The 12,127-nt window shown below is 39.0% G+C and overlaps 1 protein-coding gene across 3 annotated transcripts in view; it reads left to right on the forward strand.

The window, feature by feature from the left end:
- Positions 1–330: 330 nt before the first annotated feature.
- Positions 331–12,127, forward strand: part of dnah5 (dynein, axonemal, heavy chain 5) — a 118,068-nt gene continuing 106,271 nt past the window's right edge. For 2 of the 3 annotated variants that reach the window (XM_085365210.1, XM_085365209.1), the window contains exons 1-9: positions 6,345–6,462; positions 8,236–8,349; positions 8,501–8,608; positions 8,788–8,910; positions 9,019–9,234; positions 10,347–10,454; positions 10,657–10,742; positions 11,440–11,647; positions 11,771–11,884. In XM_085365210.1, coding sequence (XP_085221336.1) covers positions 6,367–6,462; positions 8,236–8,349; positions 8,501–8,608; positions 8,788–8,910; positions 9,019–9,234; positions 10,347–10,454; positions 10,657–10,742; positions 11,440–11,647; positions 11,771–11,884 — 1,173 coding nt within the window. In that variant the 5' untranslated portion in view covers positions 6,345–6,366. Of the gene's footprint in view, positions 388–3,334; positions 3,470–3,617; positions 3,703–3,944; positions 4,109–5,597; positions 5,817–5,978; positions 6,117–6,285; positions 6,463–8,235; positions 8,350–8,500; positions 8,609–8,787; positions 8,911–9,018; positions 9,235–9,603; positions 9,631–10,346; positions 10,455–10,656; positions 10,743–11,439; positions 11,648–11,770; positions 11,885–12,127 lie in introns of those variants that run through there. The other variant, XM_085365208.1, reaches the window with a different exon arrangement.

Genomic DNA, 12,127 nt, shown 5'->3' on the forward strand with positions numbered 1-12,127 from the left:
GTCGAGTGCCTCTTAACATTTTTGACATATTGCTTGAACTAGAATGTCAGAATAAAGCAGGCGTTTTACTGTTCTTAAGGGATCATGTCTACCCTGACATCACCTAGCTGTGGAAAGTCATACACTTCTGATGGCAGTGGCCATTATACATGTACACAACGAAAGTATAGCCCAAACTCTGCTAGCTGAGCGCTCACCACTGACAACTTGATAGTGCTAAGCCTTCGAGGGTGAGAGTATATGTCTCCCCTGTGTACATACTGATGAGAACGTGATAGCAGGTTTTAGAGAAGGTATACACGAGTTGGCTTGAAGAGACGAGGAGTTGTCATGTCGCAGGTGTATAGAAAACAGCTCTGGAGACAAATTGTTTCCAAAGTCATTCAGGTAAGAGAATAGTTTTTATTGTAGGGTTTTCGCTCTCACATAATTTTCACGAGCCATTGGCTCTAACGTTTTAGACTTTGAAATGAGCAAAACTAATGGCAAAGCTTTATCTACAGGGACTGAGTTGACTTTGACAGCGTGTGTCTGCTGTTTTCTATTCCCTGGCTGATTTGGATTAAAATTGATGAAATTTATCAGATGCCAAACTGTCCCCGTGCACATTTGTGTTTTCTCTTTAATTCCAAAAGCCACAGTTTGTTTATTATAGGGATTCTCTGTCTCGCCATAGCTTATCTCAGGATGGGGCTTTGTTTGCTTCTGAAAGCTATTAGCATTGTATCTGTTATTATTTGGGTCTTTCAGCGCTGGCTTCTGTGTCTGTGTCATGGGAATAACTAAATGTGGATTTGTGTTTTTGTGTTTTGCCGGCTTTTGTTGACTAGTGTATTTTTTGTGTTTGCGTATTGCATTCACTGGTGACTTAGTCTGCTTGTTTGAATAACCTGCGCCACACTGCAATGTGCCTGTATTGTTTGTGTCTACCCTGAAGACTGAGACTTGGCTGTTCATCCAATTTGAAATAAGGGCAGAGAGAAGGTGTGTGAAATGGCTGGTCGCCTGGCAACGGTTGGCTTGGTATCCTTTTTTTTTTTACAGTCAGTCCATGATGTTAGTGTGTGTTTATGTGTGTGTGTGTGTGTGTGTGTGTGTGTCCAGAGAGTTTCTGTAATGCTTTAAACAGATGGGTGTTACATTTATTTTTTCTAGCAAGAAAAGATCATATTGAAAATATAATTAATATTTTTGAATCGAGACTGAGTGCGCTTGATTAACACTGATCGATAGCTCGTTCTTTTGTTTGTGATATATTCTTTACGACAGGATAGCCATACACTGCATTAATAATAAGTGTCCATACTGTCTTAAGCCACCCAGTTTGCTTCCAAGGAGCAAGACATTCTTGCATTTTTCAAGGATTTTCAAGGATCTAGAGTTTAGTAGTTCTCCAGGCTTTCTGAAGGTCTTTAAAGGTTTTTCTTTGGATTGAGGTTTTTTTCATTTACATTCAGTGCAGTCTTTGTACCCGTCCATTTTCAAAGAAATGCTAATTGTGTTTGAATGTAAAGCCACTTAACACTGACCTATGAATAATCAAAACATCCAAAAAGATACCTAACTCAAGGGATTTGCCACTGTTGTGTCTTCACATAACTTCACATTCACTTTGGCTATTTTGTGCCCTTAGAAAATATAAGTAAAATGAACAAGTGGAGGACAAAAAACGAGTGGTAGTCTTAAAAAAAACTTTGATATGTTAATAAAATTCACGTAATTGTGCTGGTCACTGCAGATATTGACTATAAAACCCATTATAATTGCCCAAACTCAGTTTTTTGCCTTGTATACTATAATTCAAAAAGTGCTCATGGGTTAACCATCTGAACTGTGCAGAGTTTTGTTGTGCTTTCTAAAAACACTGTTATCTTTTGAAGTGACCTTTTAAGCAAGGAAATGCAAGCAATGTGCCAGTGAAAGATTTGGAAGAAAATCCTAATTGTTAACATTTCTACCAGGATTTCTGTGAAGTGAATAATTATGCAGATTTTGCAGCTGCTGTAGTTAGACAGCATTTTAGTTCTTTTAGTCTTTTTTTTCTTTTTACACTACAGTCTTGGGCTTCATATGTCCAACTCCCCTTAGCCCTAACAGACAACATAGCTTGACCACTATGATTTTTGGTATATATAGAGTTGTCCTTTGTTTATGTCCAAGCATTTATGTCCTCCGTTACACACAAATTCTTTCCTCAATCTATTTCTTTTCTCTAAAACTTTTTTTCACCTCATCCCATTTTTTCTTCTCTTTCCTTTACTCCTCTATCATATAATTTATATTCTTCCCTTTCACCTTTTTGGTATTCAATCATTTTAATCCCTTCTTTAGCTCTACCGTTGAGAGCCACATTCCTCATCCCTGTTTTCAATGCTGTTGCTTGATATCAATTCAGTCTTTTGGATTTGATTTTTTTCCACATTGTTTTAATTTAAGTCTCAGTTCTCAACCTCTAAAGTCTCATCGGGGTTGCCAATTGGTTTCTTTACACCATTGAGCACTGCAGACATTTACAGTATTCTTGAAACTGTTATTTGAGAATAAGACAGCATATAGTTAAAAATCACTGTTTACTACAAGGCAACCACATGAATGTGCACACAAGGAAAAGAGAGGCGAGACAAAGAAAATACATCACTTATTATGCGATACTCAGTGTTAAAGTTTAATCCAACTGTTTCACATTGTCTAAACAGACTGCTGTATAAAAGCAGAAGCTCTCAAGAGTAATTTTGGTATAGCTGTTCACAATAGGATGCTAGAAGTGGGCTTTTCAATGTAAAAATATTTCAAGCCAGGAACAAATATTCCTATTGTCTCCTGTTTGGTTAAAAAACAGTTTCTATACAGATGAAAGGCAAATGAGTGATTTTAGATACACCCTACTGCAACGGCTTCATACAGCACCAGGTTTCATGTAATCTGTTTGTTGGCTGACCTTGTTCCTGTGTTACTAAGCAGCACGACCTGGCAACCCATTGTGGCTGATTTTGCTCCCCAGACCTAAACACAAGCCACTGCACGCAAGCAGCAGAGTCTCAAGTAAAAGGGTGGCAGTGAATCTTTTATATATGAAGCTCAAGTGTTTAGTAACATCAGATTAGGATGCTGCAGAACAGCATTATTCACAGTTAACTGAAATGTATCCAACTTTCTTTAAAAATTGTTGTGTTCTTTGGGTCCTGTAAACAATGCCTAAGCTTCAGTCAGTTGAAAGATGGTCATGTGATGACTGAACTGTCCATTCAAAATCTTTGAAAAATTACACAGGTTACATTTTTTTATTGAATTGAACTTGGTATTTAGTAATTGAAAATTTTGGAACTTTTTTAAGCAAAAGTTGAAAGAGGAGCGTGAAGCCAAGCGGGCTCAGCTGGATGGAAGACATGACTATATCCTCAGTATTGTGGCTTCATGCTTGGGGCTGGAGAAAGCAGATGTGGAAGATGCCATATTGGAGGGGAATCAGGTACTTTGCACATAAATGTTCAAACAGATTATATTGTTTTATTGGACAACTTTACAGGCCTTAAAAGACAGAAACAAGCAAGCAAAAAAATGTGGTGCATCTACAATGGGACTGAACAGTGCTGAGGTTTTGTTTTCATCTTTGTCAGATTGACCGCATGGAGCAATTTTTCATGGCTGACGGTCTTCCACACCTAATGTTCTACTATCAGGACACTGAACCAACTGTAGCAGGTACCATGAAACTCTAGAGTCTTTTAAAAAAGTGTGTGTAAGTTATATTGTGTAACTTTGCAGTACAGAAGCTCTACGTCTATCTCATATGAAACTGTCTCTGTCACTAATAGAGATCATAAAAGTAATCCATTCTCAAGTAAATGCCACAATATTAAACTCAGAATAGGAAGTCAAAGTTGGTTACCATGACACCTTTTGTTGTTTCCAATCCTTTATGCGAGCAGCACCAGCACCAGCAGCTACAGCCTCTATGCCCGCCCAGCCTGTTGCCCAGCAGCCTGGTCACAGCAAGAAGTCCAAAGTGTTTGTAACAGATGGGAGGGATGTGGCACTGACCGGAGTGTGTGTCTTCTTCACCAGAGCCAATACTTCAAAGGCAGTCACCTCTGAGAACATACACAGAGTGAGTCAGTTTGTATTGTTTTGGGATTTCTAAGTTATTCATTTCTTTGCGAAAGAGGAGGGATTTAAAGGATTTAAAGTCAATTAAAACCATGCAAGTGGAGAAACACAAATTTAACCATGACTGTGTTGTGGTTGTGAGCACTACGGGAAGTCAACTTTTATCAATTTGTGAAACGTAATTAATGATAGGCACTGAGTGTCACGAGACAAATGTTCCGATTTTTTTTATTTTACTTGTTCTTATCATGCATGATATCCAATTAACTAAAAAAAGCTTCTTACACCCAGAGGTAGTGAGGCACTGGGGGAGCTCAGTAATGGCGCTGTGATAGCACAGCTGGTTCTGGCTATTGATTCCTACTGAACACCTGCTATCTGCAGCAAAGTTAATCACCACCACTGATAACAGGTCCTGTTTGCTACAAAACACCCTCGGCTGGAGACAGAGGAAAACAGGATTCTGTGTGTATGTGTGTGTCTGTGTATTCATGTAATGAGAATGAGAGAAAGCACTTGTGTGCACTTCTCTTGCTAAATTTCCTAATTAGTCGCTTCAAAAAAATTCAAGGGCACATCAGGTGTTCGGGTGTTACTTGACATTTGGGTGGATGAAGTTAGAGGAGTTATTATTAAAAGGGAGGTGTCCAGCTCATGGCTGAGAGAAGCTGTTCACCAAAGATTCACAATTATGTGTTGCTGGCAAATTGTTCATGAGGACTGGTGAGTTGCTAGTTAATTAAAATCAAGTCAGTTAACTAGCAGCCACGGGGTTAGTGGATACATTGTATTCTCTAGATGACTGTGCCACACCTTTGAAGGGTTAAAGTAGTATAGTACAGTAATAAATGATTAATGATTATTATTAACAATGTTTAATAATCATATTTTTTAATTCATTTGAAAACCAGTCCGTCAGCATGACCCAAACGGTTATGTTAAAGTTATAGCCGATTTATAAATATTATTGGAATTTATATCATGAAGTTTACAACACTTGGTTCAAAAAATTATAAGTAGGCCTTTGGGACCCATGGATGGTTCCGTGATTAAACCCTTAGAAAACCACAATAACATCTGACAATCATTTAAAAGGGAGTCGTATATTTTTAATTTAGTCACATATGTGCTGGTTCTCTCTTATCAGATGTGATACAGTACAACCACACAAACTAATGAAATCTAATCTAACAAATGTAATATTATAACTATGATTGGAAAACATTATGTCCTTTTTGCTAGCAGTATAGTAACTTTTTTAATGCTTTTTCAAAGTATTACAGCAGATTTTTAATAGCTTCCCAGACTCACTTGAAGGACACATGCATAGTTGGTCCATTATAGTGTCTACACTACAGTAACCCAGGGAGACTTCTGCCAAAAGCCAAAAGGTTTTCTTTGCCAGCTAGTAAGCTAGGACGGTCTCTTTTGAGGCATGTTTAATATATGAATGCTAAGATTTTTATTATCTTTTTTTTACTATTTTCTAGGATGTGAATTTCAATATGTTGGATACAACGGAAGGTGGTCTTTTAAAAAGTGTGGAGCAGCTGCTTTCTGAGATCTTCATTCCCACACTGAGGAAGATGAACCACGGCTGGGGAGACGGGACAAGTCCTCAGACCCTGGTCGTCAAACAGGACTTCATATCTTCATTGGAAAGCTTTGTGTCTGTGTTGGTTGGAGCACAGGAGAGCCTTCAGGAAAAGGTAGGGGACAGACAATGTCACTAATAAAAGCACCATATTACCAAAAACTAAATTAAATACATAGTAGGTTAGATTAACATAGATAAATAAACACAGTTTAAACATTACATACACTTGCATTATAGTAGCAAATAAAGCAACACAGCACAACTTTGCTTTCAGGTTACCTTGAAAGAGTGCGACACCTTTGACTTGAAGGTACTGAAGGGCCCGTCGGACTACGTGGCAGCTGCCAGCAGCACAGAGACCATAGAGAAGATAGAGGCCTGCATGAAAGTCTGGATCAAACAAATAGAACAGGTGAGAAGAGACTCTCATCGTGTTTCTCCTCAAACTTGATACAGAAAAAGTATTCTCATTCATTTATTCCAAATTTTCTGCCATTTTATTTGAATGTGCTTGTATCAGATGAAGGATAAACTGCAGGCCTGAAGTTTCAGCAGTGATATCGAATGCCTCTATTCTGCAGGTTTTAGCTGAGAGTGACCAGCTTAGAAAGGAGGCTGATGATCTTGGCCCTCGGGCCGAGCTGGAGCACTGGAAGAAACGGATGACTCGCTTCAACTACCTTCTGGACCAGCTGAAGAGCCCTGATGTCAAAGTTGCTCTGGGTGTGGTCTTGCTGGCTAAATCTAAGCTCATAAAGGTCAGATGTGACTGTCATACAGTGGGGCAAAAAAGTATTTAGTCAGCCACCGATTGTGCAAGTTCCCCCACCTAAAATGATGACAGAGGTCAGTAATTTGCACCAGAGGTACACTTCAACTGTGAGAGACAGAATGTGAAAGAAAAATCCATGAATCCACATGGTAGGATTTGTAAAGAATTTATTCGTAAATCAGGGTGGAAAATAAGTATTTGGTCAGTAACAAAAATACAACTCAATACTTTGTAACATAACCTTTGTTGGCAATAACAGAGGTCAAACGTTTACTATAGGTCTTTACCAGGTTTGCACACACAGTAGCTGGTATTTTGGCCCATTCCTCCATGCAGATCTTCTCGAGAGCAGTGATGTTTTGGGGCTGTCGCCGAGCAACACGGACTTTCAACTCCTGCCACAGATTTTCTATGGGGTTGAGGTCTGGAGACTGGCTAGGCCACTCCAGGACTTTCAAATGCTTCTTACGGAGCCACTCCTTTGTTGCCCGGGTGGTGTGTTTCGGATCATTGTCATGTTGGAAGACCCAGCCTCGTTTCATCTTCAAAGTTCTCACTGATGGAAGGAGGTTTTGGCTCAAAATCTCACGATACATGGCCCCATTCATTCTGTCCTTAACACGGATCAGTCGTCCTGTCCCCTTGGCAGAAAAACAGCCCCATAGCATGATGTTTCCACCCCCATGCTTCACAGTAGGTATGGTGTTCTTGGGATGCAACTCAGTATTCTTCGTCCTCCAAACACGACGAGTTGAGTTTATACCAAAAAGTTCTACTTTGGTTTCATCTGACCACATGACATTCTCCCAATCCTCTGCTGTATCATCCATGTGCTCTCTGGCAAACTTCAGACGGGCCTGGACATGCACTGGCTTCAGCAGCGGGACACGTCTGGCACTGCGGGATTTGATTCCCTGCCGTTGTAGTGTGTTACTGATGGTGACCTTTGTTACTTTGGTCCCAGCTCTCTGCAGGTCATTCACCAGGTCCCCCCGTGTGGTTCTGGGATCTTTGCTCACCGTTCTCATGATCATTTTGACCCCACGGGATGAGATCTTGCGTGGAGCCCCAGATCGAGGGAGATTATCAGTGGTCTTGTATGTCTTCCATTTTCTGATGATTGCTCCCACAGTTGATTTCTTCACACCAAGCTGCTTGCCTATTGTAGATTCACTCTTCCCAGTCTGGTGCAGGTCTACAATACTTTTCCTGGTGTCCTTCGAAAGCTCTTTGGTCTTGGCCATGGCGGAGTTTGGAGTCTGACTGTTTGAGGCTGTGGACAGGTGTCTTTTATACAGATGATGAGTTCAAACAGGTGCCATTCATACAGGTAACGAGTGGGGGACAGAAAAGCGTCTTACAGAAGACGTTACAGGTCTGTGAGAGCCAGAGATTTTCCATGTTTGAGGTGACCAAATACTTATTTTCCACCCTGATTTACGAATAAATTCTTTACAAATCCTACCATGTGAATTCATGGATTTTTTTTCACATTCTGTCTCTCACAGTTGAAGTGTACCTCTGGTGCAAATTACTGACCTCTGTCATCATTTTAAGTGGGGGAACTTGCACAATCGGTGGCTGACTAAATACTTTTTTGCCCCACTGTATACTGCTGATTTTAAGTGGCTGTACCACATGCTCTCTTTCTTGGATATTGCTTCTCTCTCTTTTATTTCAGTGGTTTATTGTGAGATTATGTTTGGTTTTTTTGAAAACGGTGCACACCTTAATTAAGTAACGGTCTGTAATGGTCTAGTCATGGCGGGAACTGGATGCAAGGATCACAGATGGAGTTAATGAGGCCAAAGACAACGTCAAGTATCTCTACAGCTTGGAGAAGTTTTGCGACCCGCTCTACAACAGTGACCCTGTGAGAAAAGAATATTTTATCACACTCTGGTGCATTTTAAAAAATAAACCAAATCAACTGCATTCATGGTGAAGACAGTACAAATGTGCTGGATGTGTGTTATATTTGGATGTACAAAGAAATACAAGCAATAATTTCTGTTTCCTCCAAGGTATCAATGGTGGATGCAATCCCAGGTCTGATCAATGCCATCAGGATGATTCACAGTATTTCCCGCTACTACAACACATCTGAAAAGATTACATCACTTTTTGTAAAGGTATTGTGCAGATCAACAGACTTTTGTTATGATGAACAATGGGATCCTACATTTTTTTTTATAAATGATTGATACTGAAGCATTTTTAGGACACTTTTACATTAAGACAACAAAAAAGTACAAATTTATATGATGATTTATATGATTTATAGTTTCCATTTTTTTATCCTCATCTCCAGGTGACAAACCAGATGATCACAGCTTGTAAGGCCTATATCACTGATAATGGCACAAACTCAATATGGGACCAACCTCAGCAAGTCATTATTGAGAAAATCAAAGCTGCCATTCGCCTAAACCAGGTAATGGATCATTTTTAAAGGAAAACAAAATGTGTTTTGTAGCAAAATGCACCTCTGTCAGTTTTTTATCAGTCAAAATGTGGTTTTGTATCATAATGTGTTTCCCAGGAATACCAGCGATGTTTCCACAGAACCAAGGAGAAGCTGGAGCAGACTCCTTCAGAAAGACAGTTTGACTTCAGCGAGATGTACATCTTTGGAAAGTTTGACACATTCCAGCGAAGACTGAACAAGATCCTCGAAATGTTCGCCACCATTTCCACCTACTCCGTTCTAAAGGACTCGAAGATAGAAGGGCTGGAGACGATGGCCACCAGGTTTCAAGTGAGTATACTGTGATATCAGACTGTTGTCAAATCCTGTTAATAAGACATGTGCAGGGAGGCATTGCATTAACTGATTAAATGTCACTGTCAGGCAGCCGTGTCTGTATTTCTCCTGGCATCTTCAGATGTTGAGTGTGTTGTCATTATGGTAAATGGAAAGTTTCTCTGTATTGTCGAACAGAATTTCAGGCTGCACACTTACAATGCCAGTGGCAGGCTGCTGATTTTTTTCTGTGGTTTCCTGTTGCGCAAACAATTCATTTTTTTACATCATCAAACTGTGATGCTTAAGGTTTTAGTACATAATACTTTGAGAGTCTGTTGATGTGAACCATGTGTTTGTGTTCTTGCTTCTTGGGCTACACAGACTGCAGAAATGCAGGGAAAATGGGAGGTAACGTCTCACTGCAGTTTTCAACTTCTAGCATTTTTCTTGCAGACAGCATGCAGTGGTGGAATATTGTTGTGCAATGTTTTGCCATACATATGCCTTAATAACAAAATAGCTACTAATTGCATGGAGATTAAAACCAACTCCTTACTTTCTCTCTTTTTTTTTTTTTCATTATTAGAGCCATAGTAATACTTTCTAAACTCAGCCCTGCGATGACCATTTGTTAATACTATAAACTTGTATCCCAAACCTTTCGCCAGTTCATGGGGAGCTTCTGAGTTTTCTGTTTAGATTAATACTTTTTCACACAAGAAAAGTGTGTGCAATGGTGTTCATTTTAGTGTACAGGCAATTCATTCTCATGTTTCACTTGTAAAATATTTATCTAAAGTTTGTGAAACTTCCTGAATGAATAAAAACTTAACAAAATGTTTTACATGCATGCTCGAAGTAACCAAACTGAGCTAGAAGATGAGATTGCAAACTTTGTTTTGGTATAACTTGATAGTTAGCTTTGCAGAACATCCATAGCTTGCAGTAAGACACAGTTGCACTGTTACATTTCTACTAGACTAATACACTACAAGTTCCAAAACGTATGCATTTAATTATGCATTTAATAATAATACCTTCAGAAGAAAACAGAGCATTTTATTTAGAGCTAAAGATGTTTTCTAAAATGTGTGTTTGTGGATGTCTGGATATTTTTTTCTTAGGCTATTGTGTTAAACATGAAGAAAAAACATTACAGTTTTCTAGACCAGAGGAGAAGTGACTTTGATGTTGACTATGAGGAATTCTGCAAAAGCACTTCTGAACTCCACGTAAGTTAATTAGACAGTGCATTTGCCCTGTTTTGTGCAAATAAAGTTAATGCAAACTGACTAGACATCTGTTTTGTAATGCGGGTTAGCCAAGTTCATTTGCTGGTGATTAAGGATTCATTAGGTGGAGTTTCATTTAAAATTAATTTCATTGCGCTGTCGTTGTTGTGAATATTATTGTTGTCTGTGTTTTCCTTTCCAGAATCAACTGAAGAGTTTCATGGATAGCACCTTTGAAAAAATTGAAAATACAGAAAGGGCTCTAAATGTGCTGAAGACCTTTCAAAGGTATTTCATTGGTAACTAATTAGCATCATTCTGAAATATTTACCGCAATTTCCCTAATCTTGCCAATGCCGCTTCATGTGACATACTGCTTCATTTAATCTCTGAACTTTTAAACTATTCTGCAATCAAAAAAAAAAACAAAACTCAGAGTAGCTATTTCATTGAAATAAACACCGAGGTAAACTATAACTGTCATGGTCCAGAGTCTCTTTATGTTTTGTGTTTATTAATTTTTTCGAGTTTTCTGTTTTTTGTTATTTTTCTTCAAGTGTTTAGGTGTTTCTCTTGTTGTGTCCCCTGAAATTGCCGTCCCTAGTGTTTTGTTATTAGTCTCCCGTTTCTAGGTTTTGCTTTGGTTTTTTAAGTGTCTTTTGTGGAAGTTGTGCCACTGCAATAAAGCAGTCTCCTTTAGTTCATTCCCTTGTTTTGAGTTCTGCGTTTGGGTCCTTCCTCCTGCCTGCCACAGCCGTTTCATGACAATAACAAGTGTGCTTTAATGTACAAGTAGGTTTGCTAGTTACAGGGTCCTTTGCACATTTTAGCTCAAAACATTTACCAGCACATCCAAACAAAATAGAGTCCTTGTCATTACTGGTGCTGGTACTGCTATGTGTTTATTGCTGTATTTAAATATTTTTATTGCTGCTGGGTTTGAGTTCTGCTGAACCACTTGTATCTTTGGTTTTCCCAAAAACAGACTGGGCATCCCAGATCTTGGGATTGATGAGAAGTATCAGCAAATTTTACAAAATTATGGCCGGGACATTGAAATGGTTTTCCGCATCTACATGAAGCAGAAACTTGACCCCCCCATTGGCAGGGACTTGCCCCCAGTGGCCGGTCGGATCATGTGGGCTCGGCAGCTGTACAGCCGTATACAGGGACCCATGGATCTCTTTCAGCAGGTGATATTGCCTGACTTTCAGTTTAGGTTTGGCTGGTTCTAGCAGATTAATGATAAAATTGTTTGGCATTTCCCATCCATGTAATGCATCATGTTTGTTTGTTTTGTTTATTACTCTAATTAGCATCCAGGAGTTCTTTCCACATCAGAGGCAAAAAGGATCATCAAGAACTTTAACCGTGTAGCAAGAGCGTTGTTGGAGTTTGAGATGATCTACCATCACAGCTGGATGAAAAAGGTTAACGAACTGTAAAATGTATAATACAAACAAGAAATCTGACAGAGGAGCATTTATATACAATATGTATCGTTAATTCCTTTATATAGTGTTGTGATTTCGTTTGCTGCATATATGTTAACACTTACATGTTTGAGATCATCAAACACATTTTAATACTAGACAAAGTTGATCAATTTAAAAAGGAGAAAGCTATCTAATTATATCTGGCACTGTGTAAACAAGTAATTTGGTGAAAATGAT

The sequence above is a fragment of the Diplotaxodon limnothrissa genome, linkage group LG11 (genome assembly GCF_057381915.1).
Source record: "Diplotaxodon limnothrissa isolate DT_005_m linkage group LG11, D_limnothrissa_male_GT1.1, whole genome shotgun sequence".
NCBI lineage: Eukaryota > Metazoa > Chordata > Actinopteri > Cichliformes > Cichlidae > Diplotaxodon > Diplotaxodon limnothrissa.